At 45.3% G+C, this 22,284-nt stretch overlaps 1 protein-coding gene across 1 annotated transcript; it reads right to left on the bottom strand.

The window, feature by feature from the left end:
- Positions 1-17,789: 17,789 nt before the first annotated feature.
- Positions 17,790-21,045, bottom strand: CHST2 (carbohydrate sulfotransferase 2). The gene has a single exon (XM_015638254.3). The coding sequence runs from the start codon at positions 20,936-20,938 to the stop codon at positions 19,649-19,651; it is 1,290 nt and encodes a 429-aa protein (XP_015493740.1). The 5' UTR covers positions 20,939-21,045; the 3' UTR covers positions 17,790-19,648.
- Positions 21,046-22,284: the final 1,239 nt, after the last annotated feature.

The raw sequence follows: 22,284 nt of genomic DNA, 5'->3' as shown, positions 1-22,284 counted from the left end.
ATCAGACCCCTCCAGTCCTGGAAAGAGTATAAACACATGACTGCAGCCTTTTCTTTAGGATAATGTCCTCTGCCGAGAAGGAGGGCAGGCCTGCAGAGGCAGAGCACGGTGCTAAGGCAGCTCTGCCTTCTCTGGGACCCACTTCGATAGGCACGTGCTAAATGCCTCTGGACAGCACCATTACTGCTCCTACATGTCTCTGAACACAGCTGAACTTTGCATTTAACATATTTTTGAAATCTGAATGTAGAAAAGCAGCCAAATAACTCATAAAAAGTCAAAAGCTAGGAAGACTGAACACCTGCTAATTTTTCCAGCATTAAAGCACAATATCAGAAATTTCCATACACAGCATTTGTAGATTGTTTGTTCTCAGCAGTTTTCAATAATGTATATATTGCTGTTACACAGTAAAGATTACTACCCCCACACATTATTTGTCAGATATTCATTATTGTGCCTTTTAAGTTTGGTTCTTACAGAAATTATGTATAACTGTGTCATCCTATGACACTGCAGAGCTGTATAAGTCATCAGTTTCAGCTGCATCTTTGTCAGGCTATTTTGATTGTGCTCACAAATCTCAGGACTAAATGCTCCAGATGAAGGATTGGCACCTTATTGGTTCTCACCTTAGACTCAATCTGAAGCCCTGATGAGGCCAGACTTCCAAATTTCAACCATTAACACAGACAAAACATTTAATTAGCCTGCCTTGTCATTCTCCCCATGACCTGTTAACCACTAACAAGCAGAGTGCCCTGACAAACTCAGATGTCACAGATGCTGGGACAAGAAGTGCAACCTGGAAGATGTGTCTGCTTCACTCCTGGGGGGATGATTACATTTTACTGAGTGCCTAACACAGTCCTTGAAGCAGGAGCTAATGACCATGTCAATCTGAATGTTCTAATTAGGTGGTTATAAAGCCAAAGTCTTTCTTGCCCACCCTTTTCGGTGCCTCATCCCAGCAGAAAGAGCTAGATCTGAGATACACCATGACTTTACCCCTTCAAAGCCCTCTTGCACTGAGGGAATATCTACAATCAAGAAAGGAATCAACCTGGATCTGCTCCATGGGCACTCCAACAGGAGTCTTCCAACAAGTCATCGTACCAAGCACAGCCTGGGAACATTGCTCAGCATCCCTGTGAGTTGACCCTGATGTGGTCAACGTGCACCCCTGATGTGGCTCCCAGGAAAGGCAGGCAGGGCACAGCTCTGCCCTATCATTTCCAGAGGTCAGCAGTGGCACCTCCCTGTTCGGTCTGCTGGAGCACCGTGTGTCTTGCCCTTCATGCCCACAGAGGAGCAGTCAGATACTTTCACATCCAACCTGCCTTTCAGGGCCAGCCACCTTCATCTTCAGCTCTACACCACCTACACCGCACCTGGCCTGGTGCCAGGGACCCAAACACAGCGCTGTAGCAGCCCACATTTGAACGTGCAGCACCCTAACATGTCATTTTACAGTACACAACTTCAATGTCAAGCTTGCTTGACAGGTTGCCAGCCCTGCCTCTCAGGCACTCAGCCCCTTCCTCCCCCCACCCACGCCTCTGAGGTGCACTGCTGCCTGCTGGCCGTGTGACCAGTGCTCACAAGACTGGTGACATAATGTAGGTTCAAAGCAGATTATTTTTAACTCAGCCCCCCACTCACTGCTCTAATTTATGGCATAATATTACAGCAGTTGTATCAAGACAGTTCGTGGGGCAGGAAGTCATAGCCAGGCACGGGCAGAGAAGAACAGCTGGAGTTTCAGGAAACAAGGTTACTGCAGAGGCCAAGAACTGTGGCTTCAGAGGTGGCCAAGTGCCACATCCTATCCTTTTTCTCCCTAAGATACAGGATATTTTCTTCTAATTAACCAGAAACAGAAATTAAATTTACATATCTCTGCCTTTTTCTACTGAGTTCTTTTGCAAGTCAGCAAATCTCCTGAGTTAAAGTAATCTATTAATTCTAAGCCATGAATCCTCAAGGTCCAGAAACTGCTTCTAAGGACTCTAAAACAAGAAACTAAGGTCATGCATTTTTAGGTTTAGTCAATTACAATACATTTACTGGTCACAGGCCAATATCTCCACTGAAATATGGTTTGGGATCCACAAACAGACAGGGTTTAAACACACTGTTTTTAAGTAAATCTAGCTATCTAGCTAGCAATAAACTGCAGATTTTCCTTATCTTCTGATATCTCTGGCTTTCTAATATCAACCTCTCTACTGCCTAAATAGTTTTCCTCTTTACTGTTCACACTACAACTTCATTTTCTTCACACAACTCTTAATCTTTCTTCCTGATTCAGGGCTGCAGAGCGTAGTGTCCATGCAGCTCACAAACTGGATGGACATAAATACTGGGGGTCACATCAGGGCTCCTGGTATCACTTGTAATTTAGCCATTTGATACATTTGACCAACCAACCTAAAAGCAATGATTCAAAGAATCTGAGCTTCCCTGCACAATGCTGTCACAGAAGAGCTGTTTGGATTCTGGCCATTCATTGCTCAAACCAAGCAGGAGACATGAATCTCCCTGCTAGTTAGAGACATTAATCAGGTTACCCAACAGTCCCACACGTAACAGCATCTTCCTATACTCCTTGAACACAGTAGCACCACATCAAGGAAGACAGTGGCTTGAACTATGTGACTTAGATCATAAATGAGCCACAATAAAAGCTGATGGCAAACCTGCTCACATCCCAGCTTCATTCTCCTCCATACCTGCAGTCCAGGTTCATGGCTACACCAAGCACTTGTCCACGCACACATTTTGAGAAGGAAAGAAGACTACAGGCACTTCATACTGTCAGAGCAGTGTTTGAGACCACATGAAGTGAGGCCAAGTTTAGATAAACTTCTTAAATAGCTCATCCCTAACCTATGAGGCAATCCCTCTGCAAAGCACATGAGCCAGGAGCACTGGTAGCTCTGCTGCTCTGCAGCTCTCAGGCACCCCCTTCCCAAGGACAAGAGAATCCATAAGGCAGCACACCTGGTAGAGCTTTTCCAGGAAAAGAAATACTGCTTCAGTGAAAGAAAGGCTCAAAAATGGTAGATAACAGGCCAGAGAAGGGATAGTACCCAACTCTAACATGGATCAGCTGAAGCCAGGTGCTGCAAGCTAGTACTCAATACTCAGAATTTCAGCCAAAATGTCTAATCTAGTGCTAACGACCTGAAAAAGCACAGATGCCCATTGCTGTGTACCAGCCTGAGGACACTGTTTGCACAAGCAAAAGTTTAATCTCAAAAAATAAATATGGGCAAAGAGAAATATTCCTGTTTACCAATTAAAGTATAATTTACATAACTAGTATCTGCAGTCACTCCCCCCCGATTGAAATTCAGAGACCCTTTCCCTCTCTCCCTCTGTGCACAGTGGATGTGCCTTTAATAGCTATTGCCTTTATCTTGTTTTGAGTCTGATATGACTGATCTTCACTTAGTGCTCTAAATCAGCCCTGAATATACCCTTTGATAGGACAATTTTTCCCAATTATATCCATTACTGTTAGTCATCTGCTTCTTTCACTTATTCTGGATCTTCTCATGTGCACATAACATAAATGGAGTTTTGCCATTGATTTCAGCAACAATAAAGTGGGAAAAAGCATTAGTCACAACACAGCATGATAGCACCAAATCATAAGGCCCAGCACAAATGCTCCTTGCATCTAATTTATTTCTCATTACAGTGATGGCACCAGAAACTCAGGCTCTTCCTCTTCCAAGTAGCTCTGTGCAATGAGAAACTAAACTCTGCATAAGGTCCATCACAAAAGTGCCAAAAGGATTGTTCTGGGGGATATTGCAGGTGAGGCATTCCCTACAAGAAAGCAGTGAGAGCCACATCTCCAATGCACCAACATCAGGCACTGTGAAAGCTTTCTGCTCCAGCTCTACTCTAACACACGCATTTGCATTTCCCTCCTAAAAAAGTAAATTCTTCTAACTTTCAGATTTTCAAAGGCCTGAAGTCAGAAAGTTCATATTTGCTGACTTCAGACCTCATTTTTGAATTGGCAGCCAAAGGAGAGGCTTGACAAGGTATACACAAATTAAGCAGTACTTAATAAGCTACTGCTATATAATGCAAAAGTTCATACATTGCACAGTACTTTTATGGGATTAACTGTTGCAAAAGGCACTGCCAAAAGTCAAGCCAGCTATGCAGTCAGTACTCTAAACTTCCAGAGAAGAATTCAGTAGCACAAGTCCTATGCAAATACCTATGTACATATTGTTCTGTCCCAATCAAAATGGAGATGACTACATGATTTCAATAACTAAAAATACTTTGAACTTCTGGAGATGCGAGTTCAACCCAGAAATTCTTTTGCTTCTGCAGATCTAACAGTATTTCAGCACAAGAGTATTCACTATCTATCTGCTCTGAACAAATATCAAGCATTTCGTGTGAAAGAAGTCCGATTGAAACCGTATTGACAGAGTACCTAGTCCATTGTAATATGATATCAATTAGATATCAGTGAAGCCTTTCCCTGAAGATTAAGATTCACACTTGGTACATCAGATGCTTATCCAGATACTGATACTGAAAAAACAGTTTCCTATCTAAGGCAATTATCGATAAGTTCTGCAAAAATAACTCTGGAATTGCCCCACTGAATTACCTTGGTAGTTTCAGATATCCTCGGAATGAAAGGTATTTCAATGATAGTCACCTTGCTTTTCATCTACAAATATATGTAATTAATAAGAATAACAATATTCACAAAATATGTACAGACTCCTATTCAACAATCCCAAGAAGAGTATAAAGAGGTTTTATTTCATTGGGTTTTAAAAATGAAGTTCAAGTGACTTTACACAAAAACACTGTGGTACAAAAAAGCAGCAGACTCGGTCTCAAAGCAGATACATAGAAAAAAAATAAATCTTAAAATTGGATTACTTTACATACTGCTATACTAAATACTAGACTTAGAAAATAAAAACATAAAATCTGAAGTGTCCCTGACCATGGCTGGGGGATTGAAACTAAATGATCTCTAAGGTGTGTTACAACCCAAACTGTTCTATAATTATACAATGAACATAGCATTGCTTCTCATGTTTTTCAGTATGCAAAAGAATTGTGATGTTCAGTACGTGTGCCATAAACTGTCTAAAAAATGCATTCCAATTTGATCTGCAGCCCAGTTCAGAAACACATGTAAGATTTGCTATGGTGCACATTGACTGAATTACTGATGTGGTTTAATTTGTGTTACAAGTGGGAGAGCTTGACAATAAGTAGAAAACAAATTACAGAAGTTTATTGCACCCTCCCTTCTCACTTACACCAAGGAGTGATTACAACGAGAGTTACAGTCCTGGAAGACTTCAAGCGATGGCTGCACTGCTGGTTCAGCGCCCCTGACATACGCCCCACAGAGCGGTGAGGGTGCACCGTGCAGACACGGCTGTTTGTGTGGCACTGGCACAGCAGCACCAGGCTCCTCTCAGGGGCCCCATTTGCCCCTGTGCCCCTTGGCCGAGCCCGTCACCGCACACCTGCTGCGGGGCAGCGCCGCACAGCGCGCCCGGCCTGAGCGGGTGCTCGCTGCTTCCTGGGAAATGACATCTTCCTGGAGCTGGCAATGTGCATTAAAGATTTCACAGAAATTCTGTCTTGCATCGCTCATTAGGCTGCCATAGATGTTTAGTGCCTCACAGTTAGCTAGAAACAGCTTCATTCCACAGTTGGGTTCCATAATCTCACTTTTCCTTTCCCTTACTCTCTTCCCAAACAACCCAAACAACCTTACCTATATATAACACTGGACTTGGGGAGTGTAGAGCCAGCACATGGCTACTTTGAATCATGCAGATTCAAATAAATTTGGAGGAAGTACTGCCCTTTTTAGAAAATATTCATGCCAGAAAGCCAGAAGAATCCATAAGCACCTGGTAATTACAAGAATCTGAAAATTATTCACAGAATTCATAACTCAGACCTCCTCTAAGAAGGGAAATGATTAGGCAATATTTCAGCTTGATTAGCCACAGGAAAATTCTTGATTTAAAAATTTGCACATGAGCAGAATCCAGTTACATGACTTCTCAAAGGAAAGGAAACCAATTAAGACATTAATGTAGCCTACTGATAGGTATCTATATTCTTAAACATTCAATATTCTAAAGTTGTAACTTCAAGAATCTTGTGTTGAAAAACTTTGGGATAGTATCTCTGAAACAGATTCCAGAGAGCAGAGCTTTTTCTATGGAAATTGGCTAATCCCGAGAGCTTTTTTAATTAGCTATTTCATTCATGTATTTTTAAAATGCACTAACACATTTGATCCCCATTTTTGTACTGAAACAAGGTACCACATCTTAGGCTCACATCCAGCACACTTGGAGTTTTCTAGAAAATAAGGGTAAAGCTTTTCAGAAGAAAGATTTCCAGCCAGCTAGTCTTAGATTTGACATGGTTACGAATCTGATGAGCTTCATTCAGAAATATTCATCCTTCACTGAACTGAAAAGGCCATTCATTTTTTAGCCCCATCAAATAACCAGCTGATTTTGCTATATTACCTACTGAACATTTCTGCTTCCCATCAGAAGAGCTAAACTTGCCATTGAAATAGAGGTACTCAGTAAAAATCAGACACATTGTCTAATGAGTCAGTACAAGGCCCATTTCAGCTGATGCCCTGCCTACCATTTCACACACTGAAATGCAAGGCATTTTGTGCTGAATATATTTAAGACTATAATACACAATCAAATCTCAATCCTGATTCATGGCAATAATGGGAGCATCCTTTTCAGTCCCTTCAATCAATCAATCTGCATATTAAAGAATCTTTTCAAGATTTTAACAGTGAAAATCCCAGGATGAAGAGTCATGCCCCCTCAGGGTAGCACTTCAGAAAACATATTCCAATAGCAATTCCAAGCCTCTCTGTTCACATGCCAAAAATCAGGTACACGCAGAGAAAAAAAGGGGTATGGAGGGAACAAGGGTTGGGCTGCATCTTCCCTGTCTGAGGTTGACTTCCTGGTTTTCCTTCAGGGATTCCAGAAGGAGTATTGCTTCTGCTGTATGAATAGATTTTTCTATCACCTGAGCTGGTACTGAGGTGGCTGCCAAGGCCATCAGTTAACTGGATAAGGCTGTGATCCATTACTGAAACAAATATTGCATGTGAACTTGATAGATCAGCTGTTTAGCTTGTTGATTCCACTTCCCAAGCAGCTGCAGCTCTTCCCAAACTCACTGTATTGATTTTCTGACAACAAATGTCACTACAGTGAAATAATGATGAAACAGCAGATAAGAAAGCAGGAGTGCCAGATCAGCAACACCAATTCCCACAACACCTTAGAAATATTAGGAGTGTTCAAGAAGCCAACTGCTTTTATAAAAAAAATAAAATATTTTTGGAAATATAGGGCAAAATCCTGCCTTCCTTTTACGTGAAGGACCCTAGTTTTAGTGTATGAGGTCATACTAAATTCCTGCTAGGACCAGAAGTGTTCCTGTGACCCTAAAAGCTTCTTAGCAGGAAATTTGTAAACACTACCCTTGCTGCCAGGGCACAGATTGCTGTAAAACTGTATGTGAGAACAACTGTGAAACAATTGCCTGCCAGAGATGTTGTGAGGATGTGGCACAGTTCCAGCCTGGTGCAAGGTCTGGGGCACGTACTGCTCTGTACTTGGCTGCAGAGCAAAGCATGCAACTTACAGGGGCATCCAGGGCAAGATGAAGTGTCAGCGACTGAAGCAAGCCAAACCCCAGGAACAAGGCAAAGCTAAAGCAAAATTCAACACACCTGGAAGCAATTATTAGGTATTTCAATTCCATTTTGGTGTGGGGGAGGATACACTTCAAACACTGCTCAGCCTAACAAAAGGGAAGAAGTGTTGTTACAATGCAATATGTTTTATTGAAACAAGATGATATATCTATACAAAAAGTACATTTGCACCTCTTTACCTAGCCTCTCCTGTAAAATACAAACTTTGTCATGCCATACCTCAGCTCCCAGTCTTAGTTTTCAGAAATTCATTTTGAGTCTGCTGCCTGATAAGCTTTTGCCATTAGGTGTAAAAATAAAACTTGTCTCCTTTCTCATTCTTCAGATACCATGTTTTCAGTGGCCTGCTCATGCACCACTTGTTCCCTAAATGCTTCACATTAGCATAGAAATGCTTCCTCTAAATTACCTAAGTTTCTTTTTTTACTTAAGAGGGGTTTATGTGAAAATTAAATGTCTATGAGTTAAGACCATATTCTAATCCTAATGAAATAATACTTTTTACTGAGAATAGGTTTTTAAATTCAGAATGTGTTACATCAATGAACTAAATTTACCCCTGTGTCCTGATCCTCCAGCCACTGAGCAACCTCTTGTACCACTGGCCCTGCCCCTGAATGTGTTCATCACACAGGCCAAGTCTGGATAGTTGGAATGCAAATATATGCACAATTAGCAGCATTGCTGGACCATTTAAAAAACCTTCTGAAAACACATTCTTAAGTTATTCACTGTATTTTTATGGCTTTTCTCTCACAGCTATTGGCTCAAAAATCTTGATTATTCTCAGGGGATCTAGAGAGAAACCCAGAGCTCTTGGACACAGGCTCCCTATCAGGCACAGAGCCCTGTAGGCTGCTCATGTCTGTTTTAAGTCCTAATTGCCCCAATCTGGCACTGTCAGGAACCCCTAGAACTGTCCAGGAGCAACATAAACTATTCCACCCATCCTCACCACAACCTCTCTCTGCAGACAAACTTCTCTTAGAAAGAAACCTCACACATGAGCTCTGAGCTGCCCCTCCCAGGCCACACTGTCACTAGAAGAGCTCAGATTTTGAGGCTAGGTACATGAACAATGAAGGCGAATAGATCTGCATCTGTGATGTATCCAGTGGCCTGAAAAAACAGAGTTCTGTACATACATAATGATGCCAGTGTGCTGCTTTTTTGTCATTACTACAATCCAGTAAATGCCAGAGATACATTGCTTTCACTGAAGTACCAGAAAGCCAAGTTAGAAACAGTAATAGCTCTGTATGATGAGTATTTACTATTTGTGTTAGAATAAGCATATGTCAAACAAACTTTTTAGACAATAACATGGTCTACTGTGCCAAACATGTTATCATCTCCTCACTGCCTCACTTGTTCATCAATCCCCAGAGTACCCAGCACAGCCTTGTACCAAAGGACACCAGTGATATCCAGTGTGGGTACAGGAAGTTTATTCTCCATCTGGATATTACGGGATACCCCTCCTTCTCCCTCCACCCATTTAACATGGAAGCAGAATGCCCATGACCAGCAGGCTGCTAAGCAAGCCCTTTACACAAGTCAGAGAAGAAAGAAGAAGGGTGGGCATCTTGATTTAGCTTCAGTAACCTAATGCAGAAGAACTTCTGGGAACACTTGAAATAACTGTCTTAATTATAGAACAGAAGGACTAAATAAATAGTTATGAGGAAATTTTTAAAGCACAAACCATTTTAAATGCATCATCTACCTGTGCATTCAGCTATCCTTTCTCTAAAATTATGTTTAGATTTTTCATTTCTTCCATTTCAACTTCCCACAGGGATAAACTCAGCAGGTACCCAAAAGGCTGCTACATGATGCCTGTATACCCAAGGCAAGAAAATCCAAGGCTTACATGTAAGAATAATTTATGTCTATTGTTTTAACCAGGGGTTATGACATATAGGGATGCACATTCATGGTGCTCAGAGCAGTCAGAAGGACTCCAGCTGTAAGCCCACATATGCATTTTCTCAGCATCTCCTATGCAGAGACTGATAAGTGAAAATGAGGAAGCCATTACAAGTCACTGTACCAAGACCTGAAGCCTGCAGTGAGGAAAAGTCCATTGATTTCTTTATATGATTTAAGGAATCCAAGTATAGTTTACAGGCTGTACCACAGTCAAAGCCAGCAATTGTGAAATGTTAAACTTCTAAATAATTCTTCTTTCAGATAGACATGACAAAGATAAATGGCTGGCTACTACTCAGAGCAAAACACTTACCCAAATTATTCATTATGAAAGGACTAATTAAGCCACAGGGAGCCTGATCACAGTTCTGAATGAGACGGGAGCAAGACAAAAGCTCACCTGTGCAGGAGGGATGAGATGTCAGGAGATCCATGTCCAGTTCTTAAAGAAGACAAACAGACACATTCTGAATTTATCTGTGACTGCAGGCATAGGACTGGACCAGTGAATACACTAAAGAACTCCACACTGAAACCCAACACGACATAAAAATGGCAAGAAAATGCATAATTTTGTTCTGCCAGTACATGTGTGTGAGAAACCACCAACTCTGAAGCCTCTCCTTAGCTGTAGGAGATTTGCCTGAGTACTGGATATCCCTGAGGAGGTGGACACAGGCAGGTGTTCCCAAGTACCCAGAGCACAGCAGGAGATAGCACCGGGGGGTACAGCAGTACCACACAGCCACGGTGGTGTGCCAGCACTCCATGGCACAGACAGGAGCCAAACGCCCTTACAGCGCCCACAGAACCCAACCCCACACCCCAACAGCCCAGACAAACGACAGAACCACTTATAACACCTCCCCAGGTGAGTTTTCTGCAAGCTCCAGCCCCTCTCATCCCAGCACAAAACAGCCCTCCCAGAGGCCTGGTTGCTGGTGCCCAGCACAGTTCAGCAGCCGGTGCTCCCGAAGCAGCTCCACGCTCACAGGCAGGCCTCGCTGAAGGGTCCAGCAGCACCCTCACCCTCACAGCACATCCTCCCCGCCATGGCTCAGCTCCATCACCCCCCTCAGCTCCGAGGTGCCTCACAGCCACAGCTCCCACCCGGTGCCACTTGCACCACTCCCGGGTGGCATTCCATGCTCCACCACTCTCCAGAGCCTCCTTAGTCTCAGCTGATGCTCTTCCATGTGCTTCATCAGCTCTTTACACTGAAACATGCCTGAGCACAGCAGCCCCACCACCTCTCCCTGTTGGAAAAAACACTGATTTTCCTACAGTTTTAGCACAACCTGTGTTGTGCCCACAATCCAGGGCACAGCAAGGCCTCAGCACTGGAAAGGGCTTTAGCTCAGGCACCTTCCAGCAGGTTCCAGGGGACCACAAGCACTCAGAGCCCACAGCAGCCCTTCCCATCAAAGATGCTTCCAGCAAAGCCACACCAACCCCAAAAGCAGCTCCCCTCCTGCATTTCTCCTCCCTGGAGCCCACAGTCCCCCCAAGAGCTCTCTCACCTCAGCCAGCCTTCCCTGTGAGGCTGAGAGCACATGGCAGCCCCCTGGCACGGGCACAGAACAAAAATAACAAGGCCCAGAGCAGACCTCGGCTTCCAGCTCGTTTTGCCCAGAAACAGTTACCAGTCTGTGAGGGGAAAGGGTTGAGCAGTACAACCCCCTAACAACTTTCAGGTGTCCCTTTTCTATATCAGGTTCATTAGCATTCTTCATCAACACCTGTGGGGCACCACCTCCTGAAAGGCAGCGGCTGCCTCTCAGGTGTGGCATCAGATACATTTCCTAGTTAAAGTAAAATAAAAGAAGGGGGCTCATGTGTATAAATTGTGTCCTGGGATGAGGGTTCCTGGGTTGAAATAACCCAGCAGGTATTCTCTGGGCAGTAGCCACAACACTGTACTTTTATACTGTGTATTTTTACCTCTGCTCAGCATGAATGAACATGTAATTAGGGACCAGACGTTAAACTCTCACAAAACCAAAGTGTTATGGTTAGCACGGGCTGCTGTGTGCTCATTCCTGTTGTGAAAATCAGAGTTCTCTTTCCTGGTAAATTTTAAAAGGTTTAATAAAGAAGACAATAGAAGACAAAGACAATAAAGCAAAAGGATAAAATGGCCACTTTTAGGGTTGGCACTCTTGCCAAGAGCAAGGTTGTTTTGGAAGCGCCTTTCATATACCATTTCTATTGCATCAACTTGATGTATATTCATAGACTTTATGCATCTTCAAACTTTTCTATTAACTAGTTTACATTTTCCAGGAACTTTTTAATATGGCCACTCCTTGGGTCTATCTTTTTAGAGCATGCTTGTGGTTTTAATCCTCTTCTTACCACTTTCAATTTGGGCTTTGGCTTCATACTTCCACAGGCAGTGAGTGTTGATGACAGCCAGGTCCCCATCATACATTGACTGGAGGTTATCCTAACCAGGCAGGCAGTTCAAGCATACTATATCAACTATTACCACTTATGCCTAATTTTTTGCTAAGAGCAGGAGAAGAAAAAATTACATTCATGCAGCAAAGCCATTTTAACATTATACATACAACATTCATCTTAATACTTGTGAAAAGCTGATATTATAATATGTATTTATAGCACTGTAGAGGAGCAGAGAAGCACAAAGAACTGTTTCTCACCCCTTACTCACCACCACTGTACCTCTTTGAACCAGGTGTCCCTTACCATTGACAGCTCTGGCAGTTTGTGGTGGAGCTACAGCCAGCGAACCAGGTGAAAAGCGCATGAGCCCAAGGAGGTCAGCACCCCCAAACTCTGCTCTGGCAGCCAGACCTTTCTCACTGCTTCATGAGCTGAAAGACCCCCAGTGCCCCCAGCCACCCCCGTGTGGCACTGGCAGGGTCTGATGTAGCCATCACATCAGAGAACCATTTACATTCCAAAGACCTTTATGACTTCAAGTCCCCCCATTAAGCCAGCTCTAAGCTGTGTCCCTGAACACCACACCCATGTGTCTTCTCAATACCTCCAGAGTTGGGCACTCAACCACTTCCCTAAGCAGCCTGTTCCACTGCTTTGGCAAACCTTTCAAAGTGATGAAATTTTTCCAAAGATCCAATGTAAACCTTCATTGATGCAACTTGAGACCATTTCCTCATTTCTTATCACTTGTTACTTGGGAAAAGAGAGGTCAAGCAGATAGATATAAGGGTGTTCTGAAGAACAAAACTCGACCAGCTAAATTAGTACACCTAAAATACTGGGTGACTGAGTGTGCAAGGTGTCTGATTTTAGTAAATTGACCAAATAATTGAAATCTGAAGGGCTGGTCCCAGACCAGTACAGCAAATTTACTGGAACCACCAGTGACAAATAAGCAAGTCATGAAAGCTGCCAAGAATGATTCCCGAAGTTACATAAACACTAAATATGTCACTTTTCCATTTTATGTCTCCCATGATAAACTGTTATGAGACATGCACATGGCTTGGAACAGATAATTGTTGATAACCCTGACTGGTGGGAGAAGGAACCATCTGGCAGATGGAAAACAAGAAGGTGCCAAGAATTTAGCAGACTAGGGGGCCTGCGAATTTATGCATAGAGGTCTGCAGAGAGGAATATTTAGACAAAAGTTCAGCAACTCTGTTTCTATCTATACACAAAACAAATTGGAACATCAAAACTATCCAAATAATTATGAAAATTATTCCTGTTAGAAATTCATCTTGAAACTGTGAGGGAAATCAGTGAATCTAAAACTGTGAACTTTGAAGTGAGGAATTCTTTCTGCATATCATGATTAATCACAAATGGTTACAGCACATAGCATCACATTTCATTTTCTGTCCTTCAGGTTTCTATCCTCACTGCTTTTAACATGCAAATGCCTTTATTCATCCTCTCCTGACCTTGCTGTGTGGTATCATTTGTTTCTTTCAATTTTCCTTAACAGTATTTCTTTCTCACTATAGCAGAGAAAGAGCAACCTCTGATAAGCCCCGCTTTGTATTCCTTTCCTTTCTTCTAAGTGAATTTCTTTTGCCTCTGCTCTCCTCTTTATCCCTCCTTGGTAGAACAAGGGATATTGCTGGATGCAGCATTCTAATTGTGAATCCACATTTTTCCACTGAGATCACTAGTCACCAGCCACTTCACTGCTGACCCTTTGCAACAGCTGAGCTGCAGCAAACATCTCTTACAGTTAAAGCGAAGTGAGGACATGACCCATGTCAGTAGTCACAGGCAAAACACATTAATAAATTTATGTAACATATTCAGTGATTTTGGGGCTGGTTTTGCTGAAGCATCATGGATCACCACAAGGACCACACAGCACTGAGGTTTCCCAGGGAGATGATGCAGTCTCTGTCTTTGCAGGCTTACAAGACCCACCAAGATAAAACAGGTTTTATCCAGCAGTAACCTAGTTTGATCTCATAAGCTGACCCTGCTTCATGCAATAGTTTGGACCAGAAACCCCCACAGGCCCCCTCCAATACAAATTGATGAGGCCATGATTTCCAGAGGCACTCTGAAAAATAACTTCTGCTGACTCCTGTAAATATTTCAATTCCAATGAAAATGGCACATGCAGATATTCTTGAAAAATCCCACTTAAAGCTTACTAGAATCTTCAGATTTCTCAATATTGTATCTGTAGATACCAGTTAGCAACTTCCACTTCAGTTGATGCTGTGACAAAGGTGGCTCAGCAGATCCTTCCTCACTCAGGCTGCTTCACTAATAATATTTCATTTGGGGAGTTACTGCAACCACATTTTCATCTTGTTTTTCAGCATGAAAGACCTATTTCCACTCAAATCCCATCAGAATAATGACATTATACCCAGATAGAAATTTGCAGTACCTCATACTAAAAGCCCTGCAGGCTGTGCTGGCTAGTCACCAATTTTTCTGAGAGGAACAAAGAGATGGTAACCCACCACTGGACCTCAATTCCCTTCCCATCACCCTGTCTATAACAAGCATATTCCTATCTCATGACTGCAGTGGACACCAGAGAGCTCACCCACATCAGTTGGTATAAATGGGTCTCTCACATACACAATTTTCTTCAGTAAAGAAATATGCCATGTATTTTTACACACATTTTACAGCTTTGTGTTTCACTGCAGAAGCAGATGATTCTTTAATCCCAGTTCTCCCATTTTCAAGGTCATTATATGATGATTTTTTTTCATAGCTTTCATCATACAGATCATGGTGTTGATCTGTATGAGGGATGCCAGCTCTTCATGGGTCAAGGGAAGACAGGACACCTGACATTTTGTACTGATTCTCACTGAATTTGCATTGACCCAGACTCTGCACAGTCAATAATGCAGGCCCATTCTTGTGTTCCTTTCACAATCTCATGATGCAGGGAGCCCCAAGCTGCAAATTAAAATAAATACAAGGAAATCTTCCAACTTGCAAATATAAAACAGTCTGTGTTGTACCAATTTTATGCATTTTCTTTGCAGAAATGACAACTTACATGAAGAATCATGGAGGTCACGACAGCCAAGAGCGGTTATTTAGACACATTAACAGAACTCATTTGTTGCCAGGGAATCCAAATAAACCAGATAAACCTTATTTTTTACTTTAAATGTGTGCAATATAATGAGTATTGCTGAAATGTTATTCTATGTATTCTCTAATTCTAAAACATGCACATTTTTGTAAGATCTTGCTCAGGCTCTCTGATAAATGCAAACCCTATGTACTGACTGCCAGGATAACCAGCAGAAGACACTGACAGTTGAAGTCAGATACATCAGTGGCAAGCAGTCTCAGACTCACTCACAGCTTCCAATTTAAATCTGCTTACCTTATTCATATGCATAATTCCAGCAGAGTAATATGTATACTTAACTGAAATGGCAGTAGAAAAAGAACATTTTTTATCCATTTGATGAAGTAACAACAAAGGCAGCACTTGCCCCATGTTCACTCTGTTCACTTAAAGCAGCCCCACTCAACTGGGCACAGCTGGCATTCACTGCTCCAAAGGGACCCATGCCTGCACTTATGGGATGCACAGGGGCAAAGCTGGAACACCAACTCTTAGATCACTTGTGCAGTGTGCAAGGGCTCACATTAAACACCTTTCATTTTCAACACATCACTAGCAATTAGAAATTAAAGGGGGAAATAATCTCACTACTCTTCTCATGGTGTACAGGATGAGAAACACTTGTTTCAGGATTGCTTATAACAATCAGTGTTTCACCTCTAAAGACCTGAGTTCTAATCATAATGGAAATACAAGGTTTGTGGGTTTAAATTATGTTCCTCCTCCCAGTCACGGCATGAAGTTTAATGTCTGACAAATTACACAGTGATTGGAAAAATAAGGGACTTCCTCCTTTTATTAAGAACGAAAGATACTTGATCTAACATTTTATCATTGTCAGCTCTATGGTTAGCAGCAGCAACTTGCACTTTTACACATCTTGTGGTTTAGTTGATTCAGTGGAAGACAGAGGGTTTTCCTGTTCTCATGCACTGAAATGATCATTGCAATTTACCACACCTGTTTGATGCTCTGGCTTTGCTCACAGCAGAAAGCAACACTTAGTGGCCCATTGGCCTTTCTCTTCCAGCAAACCAATGTGCCAAGTCTTCAGAACCATCTCTCTCCCACATAACTGAGTGCACCCTGTACCTTGTTTATGTTATTGATCCTTCACCAATAGAAGCACCAGCTTCAGCTGAAAAAGCACACTGTGATTCTTAAATCAGACAGAAAGCAAACCCAGGATTATTTTCAAGCTTAAAAGTCAAGTTTATTCTGACCACAGCTAGCTGTCCCTCCTCACAAAAGGAAAACTTCTTTTGTACCATGTCCTTCATCTTTCTGATATGCTATTTTTATCCTGTAATTTTCCATATTTAAAACTTTTTTTCAACTCTGTTTGGCTTGTTAAAGTTCCTCCAATTCTATTTCCTGAATATAAAAAAGGGCTAAAAATTGTGTTTTAATTGCCAGTTGTTCACATACTTATTAAATAGAGCAGCATTAAACGTAGGGCTTAGCCCACCAGCATTTTACACAATCAGGATCCCATTCAGTTTTCCTGAAGCTTTACCTGAACAAACATGCAGTCCTTTATTTTCACAAAATGAACATTGCATTATTTCTTCTGTCCACCAAAGCACACCAGGGTACAATGTACAGTATGTTGGGTGATTCCTTGCTGCAATGTAGTAGGTGGAGCCCAAATTATGGACCAGATTCAGATGCTGTAACTCTACTGGCAGTGTTTGTATCAGGAAAGTGAAGCAGATGCTTGCAATGCACCACTATTAGAAGAGCAGCGAGTGCTCTCTCAGAATGACAGGATGATCTTTTTAACATAATTAGGAGGCAAAAGACATTTTTGGAAGCTATGACAATTGGGCTCATCTGTTTCACACTCCCAGAGGCAATTGATTCCTGTTCACTCATCCTGAAAACTTTCCCAAAAAAGACCATGCAGAAATGACCATGCTTCAGCTCCCAAAATCAAGAGCTTTTGCTGTAACATGAAAAGCCCCCATCTCGAGACCTGTGCGAAGCTCCACGCTGAGGCCAGCGGAGCCGGGGCGGTGTCCGGAGCTCCAGAGGGGCTCCCAGCTCCAGCCGCCTGCCCTGCCCACAGCAGCGCTGCCAGAGCACCGGCAGGGCAGGGGGCAGCTCCAGAAAGCAGGCATGGACAAAAAGCAAGCACACTGCTCGACAAGCAGGTCAGATTTCCAAGCACTGCCCCCAGACACAACAACTGACGAAAATAAAAAACCCCATTGGGTACAGCCCAAAGCCAAACATCCAAAATCCTCTCAGCACGGCACTGAACATGCACAGTGGTAACACAAAACACATCATTCCAAAACAACACAAGTACCTTAATCGGTATTTTAAATACCAAATTAACTATCCCTCCCGTTTCTAGCACTGCTGTCTGGAATCTGGAAATATATCCTAACAGGACAATTAAAAGATCTCCCATTGCTAGATTTTATGTTATTTCACTGATGGTGAAAATGAGCTGAGGGAACCAACGTGTAACGCAGTCATTCAGCAAGTGTATAGGCAACCTTATGCAATAATCTTTTAACTAGTTTATTAAATGTTTTTCTTTTTCAGAATAAATTCAACATCTAATGCCAAAATTTCATCAAGAACTCAAAAATCTTAGTAGCCAGTTATCAGCTCTTTGAGTTACAAGAAATAGACATATTACACATCACTAAAATTTTCACACATACACCCACACATACACACACACTTATCAGCATCCTGTTTATATTAATTTATTTTCACAAATCAATCTCCTTTTTCCTACTCATACTCTTCACATTTTCTGAAGGCACAACACCCAAATAGGCAATGTAAAATGTACTTCCTGTAGAAAAGTCTGTAGTCTCCTAAGAGAACTGTTTGGCAAAACTACATTTGTTTAAAAACTCAAGTTCCAAAATGAGCCTTCAAAGAGCAGCAGAGAACACCAAGATTAAAAACTACTTAGGGTGTCTGCACTTTTCATATGCAACACACCACTTAACCTTTAATAAATCAGGACTTTTTCCAAGAAATTATAAAAGCAGAAGTAGTAAAATCTCTTTTTTCTTTTTTTTTTTTTTTAATCATCAAGTTTTAACGATGGGACAGACTCTAGGCAGAGCTCCCAGAAAGAGCCAGACCACCATCTGGCTCCATCACAGAGCAATGACAATTCACAGGCAACGAGTCTCCAACCAGCACTCTGAAATCAAACGCTGGGCTGGCTCCATAAAAGCTCTATTACAGCCATGAACACACAGCTGTACATTTCCTCCCTCTTAGTATATAAATATACCCTCAGACACAGACAAAGGGAAAAAATTAATCATTTTATGCATTTTTCTATGCTTCCCTGCTATGCCTGTTACCAATCAATGTCAAGAAATATCTTACATATGTTTTGTTAGCACTATAGAATATATATAATATATATAATTTTATTTTTGTTTTCACACATGCTAATGTTTCCAGAATGATAAATGTCTTTTTAAATCCTGCATTTCTTGTCACGCCGTAAATCCACTTCTATTTGACAGTGACTCCTGGACATACATGTCAAGACAAAAATAAATACTGCTGCGATGGCAAACGTTTTTAAACTCTTAGGACACTAATACAGTGGCACTTGAAAGACTTTTTAAATACAACTGAAAAGACAACAGTTCAATAGAAACCTGCTTTGACATAGCCATACAACCTGCACTACACTTGCGAGATCTGTACTGTTCCTGCAAGAGCAGCTCCTGATCTTTGTACACATCAAATGTTGCACTCCAGCCCTCCACCCATACCCTTTAAGAAGTCCATGTTGTTATTTTAAGCAAGCATCCCCTCCAGCTGTACATAAGCAACACTCTATTTCCCAAACAATTGAGGTAATTATAAAAATGAATATCATTTATTATTTTCTTTTATTACTATCATGTCTGAACATTTGCTTTCATACAAAAGTCTGATTTTCAGCATTATGTTTTCCAAGGGCATCCCCTCCACACTAAGGGAGATAAAGATGTGTTAGGAATTGTGCAAGTTTTTGCTACCATCTTCAAACCCTCAAGAACTTCATGAACACGATTTTGGTACAGATTAACTGCCTGATGTTTTAGAGGAGGAGGAAGGGGCTTTACACATATTTTCAGTTCCACTTGATTTTTTTTTTTTTTTTAAATCATATCTAACCCAATGCAAGGGGTGGGTAATAAAAAAAAAAAAAAAAAAATTAAAAAGGAAGAACGAAATCATCACATTGCTGTATGTTACCCTTCAGCAGTCTTTGGAGGAAATCGGAGACCAGGTTGCTTTTCCCGGCTCCCTCCCTCCCTCCCTTCAAGGCAGCCGGAGCGGCTCCCCTGCCCGGGCTCCGCAGCCCCGGCTGCCCGGCGGGCGCCGCTGCCCCGTCACAGCCGCGGCTTCCTGAGCAACGTTCTGCTGAGGTCCTTCACCTCCTCGGGGCTGCCGACCCGCTCGTAGCCCAGCAGGGCCATGGGCTGGTGGCAGTACTCCTCGACCTGCTTGATCTGCTGGTAGCTGAGCGCAGTCCTCCAGGCACTCAGCGCCTGGGTGGCGTTCCTGGCCGACACCACGAACGGCTTGGAGGAGTAGCCGGGGCCACTGGTCATGTTGAGGGCGAACTTCTCCATCTCCGGGCTGACCGCCAGGTTCACAAAGCCGTACACCTGCCGCAGGGTCTTGATGGGCTCCACCACCAGGTCCTCGTAGCGCACGGCCATGTAATTGCCCTGGAGCCAGTCAGGGGGGTGCAGAGCAGTCTGCAGGGTCTTGGCCATGCTGCTGCAGATGACCTCCATGGCACCCAGGGCATGGTAGTCCGAGCCGCCCCCCGCCTCCTTCTTCCCGCCCAGCTTGTGGCCAGCATCAAGGAAGGGCATGCGGTGGATGTGGGGGTCCCGGCTCCTCACCACCTGCAGGCTCTCCCGGATGAGGCCGTGCCGGGACTTGATGCGGGAGCTGGCGACGGCCCGGGGGTCCCGCACCAGATGGATGACTTTGAGGTCCAGGGTCGGGTCCCGCATGAGCGGGGCGAGGACGGCCAGGTCAAAAACGCGTACGCCCTTGATGACCAGCGTGTGGTACTTGTGGCATTCCTCCTGGAAGCGGCTGAGGCGCTGCGGTGGACACTTTTTGCACACCCGGTCGTCCACCATACCCACCACCTCCTTGCGATAGGCCGGGCAGAGGGGCGAGGAGCAGATGACCTTGTTGGTGGCCGCCCCGAAGATGCCGAGCGTGGTGAGGTTCTTGCCGGCGCCGGCCGTGCTGTAGAGCTGGAAGACGGAGAGGTCGCATCGGTACAGGGAGCTCAGCATGTCGCGGGCCGCCCCTTGCAGCGACACGGCGTCACCGGGGTACAGCTTCTGCCAGACGTGCCACACCGGCTCGTAGAGGAAAAAGACCTCGGGGTTCTGGTTGAAGAGCTCCCCGAAGAAGGACGAGCCCGAGCGCCAGGTGGTGAAGACATAGACCAGCTGCCGCCGGGCGCCCGCCGGGCCGCGGCTCCCGGCCGGCGGCGGCGGCGGCGGGGGGTGGTGGCGGGGGGCTGCCGGGGGCTCCCCGCAGCGCCGCGGCTCCCGTCGCCACTTGTACTCCAGCAGGTTGAGCGCGGCGAGCAGCAGCAGCAGCGCGTAGCCCAGGCACAGCGCCAGCGCCTTCCGCCGGCACACTTTCATGCTGGGCGGCGGCGGGGCCAACTGTTGCTCAGCGCCCCGGTGCCCCGGGGCCCGCGGCGGGCAGCAGGGCGCGCCGCCCCCGGCGCCGTCTCCCGGCCGGCCCCCCGCGCCCGGCCCGCATAGCGCAGCCGCCGCGACGGCCCCGCCGCCGCCGCCCCCGCCCCTGCCCTACTTAGCAGCGGCACGGCCGCCCGCCCGCCCCGCGCTTCTCCCGCGCCGCCATCGCCGAGCGGCCGCGGGCGCCGCCGCAGCGCAGCTCACGGCGGCCGCCGGGGCGAGGCGGAACCGCGTTCCGCTCCGCCCCACGGCGCGGGGCGGCAGCGAGGGGCGGGCGGGGGCTGCACCGCCCCGCCGGAGCGCATCCTTCCCCGCCCCGCCCCCTCCGCGCCGGGAGAGCTCCGGTGCCCACCGAGGGGCGGCCCCGACCGGCGGCCCCGCCCCGCCGGGTTCGAGCTGCCGCGCTCCTCCCGCTCCGCCCGGCCGCCTGCGGGGAGACCCGGGCTGAGCGGCACCGAGCCCGGCCGCGGCCCCGCACCGCCGGACTGCGGCGGGCGCTTCTAGGAGCCCCTCGCTGCCGGAGCGCTTCCGTCAGCCCTGCCCGGCGGGAGGCTCCTCACCGGGTAGCCCTCGCACGGCGGAGCTGCGCCGGTAACGGGGAAAACAGAAGAGGCGGAAAAACCCCTGAAAGGCCTGAGAGGATTCCGGGCTCAGCCCCGTCTCCCTTATCTTGGTTTGTGCAGAAATTCGGAGTTCTCAAAGCTTCTCCAAAACCTAAAAAACCCCTCACGCGGGATGTTCCTGACAGAGCTCAGCACAAACCCATCGGCCCGCAGTGTTTTTATAAGCGGTGCCCTCGGCCGTGCAGTGGCCGGAGCGCGGTGCTGCCGCGGCCCCTGGGCAGCCAGGTCGGCGGTGGGGCCCGGAACTCCCTGGCCCAGGTGGGAATCAAAACGGGCAGGGCTTTCTGCTGTGTCCTGGACACACAGCGCTGTGTGAAGGGCAGCGTAAGCAGTGGTGCTTTAAAGACGACCACATCCCCAAAAGGCGCCTGAGAAGGGCACGGAGTGGCGGGTCCCTCTGGACAGCGCGCTTGTGGGACACCGGCTTCCCGATGGGCTTCCGGCAATGCCCAGTGACTCTTTTGGAATTTTCTCAGCGGTTTCCTCCGCCCCCGGCCGAGTTCGGAGCAGTCCGGGGCTGCTCACGAGTTACAGAAGCATTTGGCGGCTCTCTCCTGTCCATTGCTTTCTCCAGCCAGCGGCTCTCGTACCGGTGCAGCCTTTCCCACCATGCCCAGATAGCCACGGCCCATCTCCTCGGGCAGCTGGGAGCTGCTGGGCGGCTGC

Source organism: Parus major, chromosome 9 (assembly GCF_001522545.3).
Source record: "Parus major isolate Abel chromosome 9, Parus_major1.1, whole genome shotgun sequence".
Lineage (NCBI taxonomy): Eukaryota > Metazoa > Chordata > Aves > Passeriformes > Paridae > Parus > Parus major.
Note: the sequence above shows the minus strand (reverse complement) of the source record. Positions and strands in the feature narration are given on the sequence as shown.

What these genes read in the sequence shown, in the direction of transcription:
- CHST2 (XM_015638254.3), bottom strand. Translation starts at nt 20,938, where the DNA reads ATGAAAGTGTGCCGGCGGAAGGCGCTGGCGCTGTGCCTGGGCTACGCG.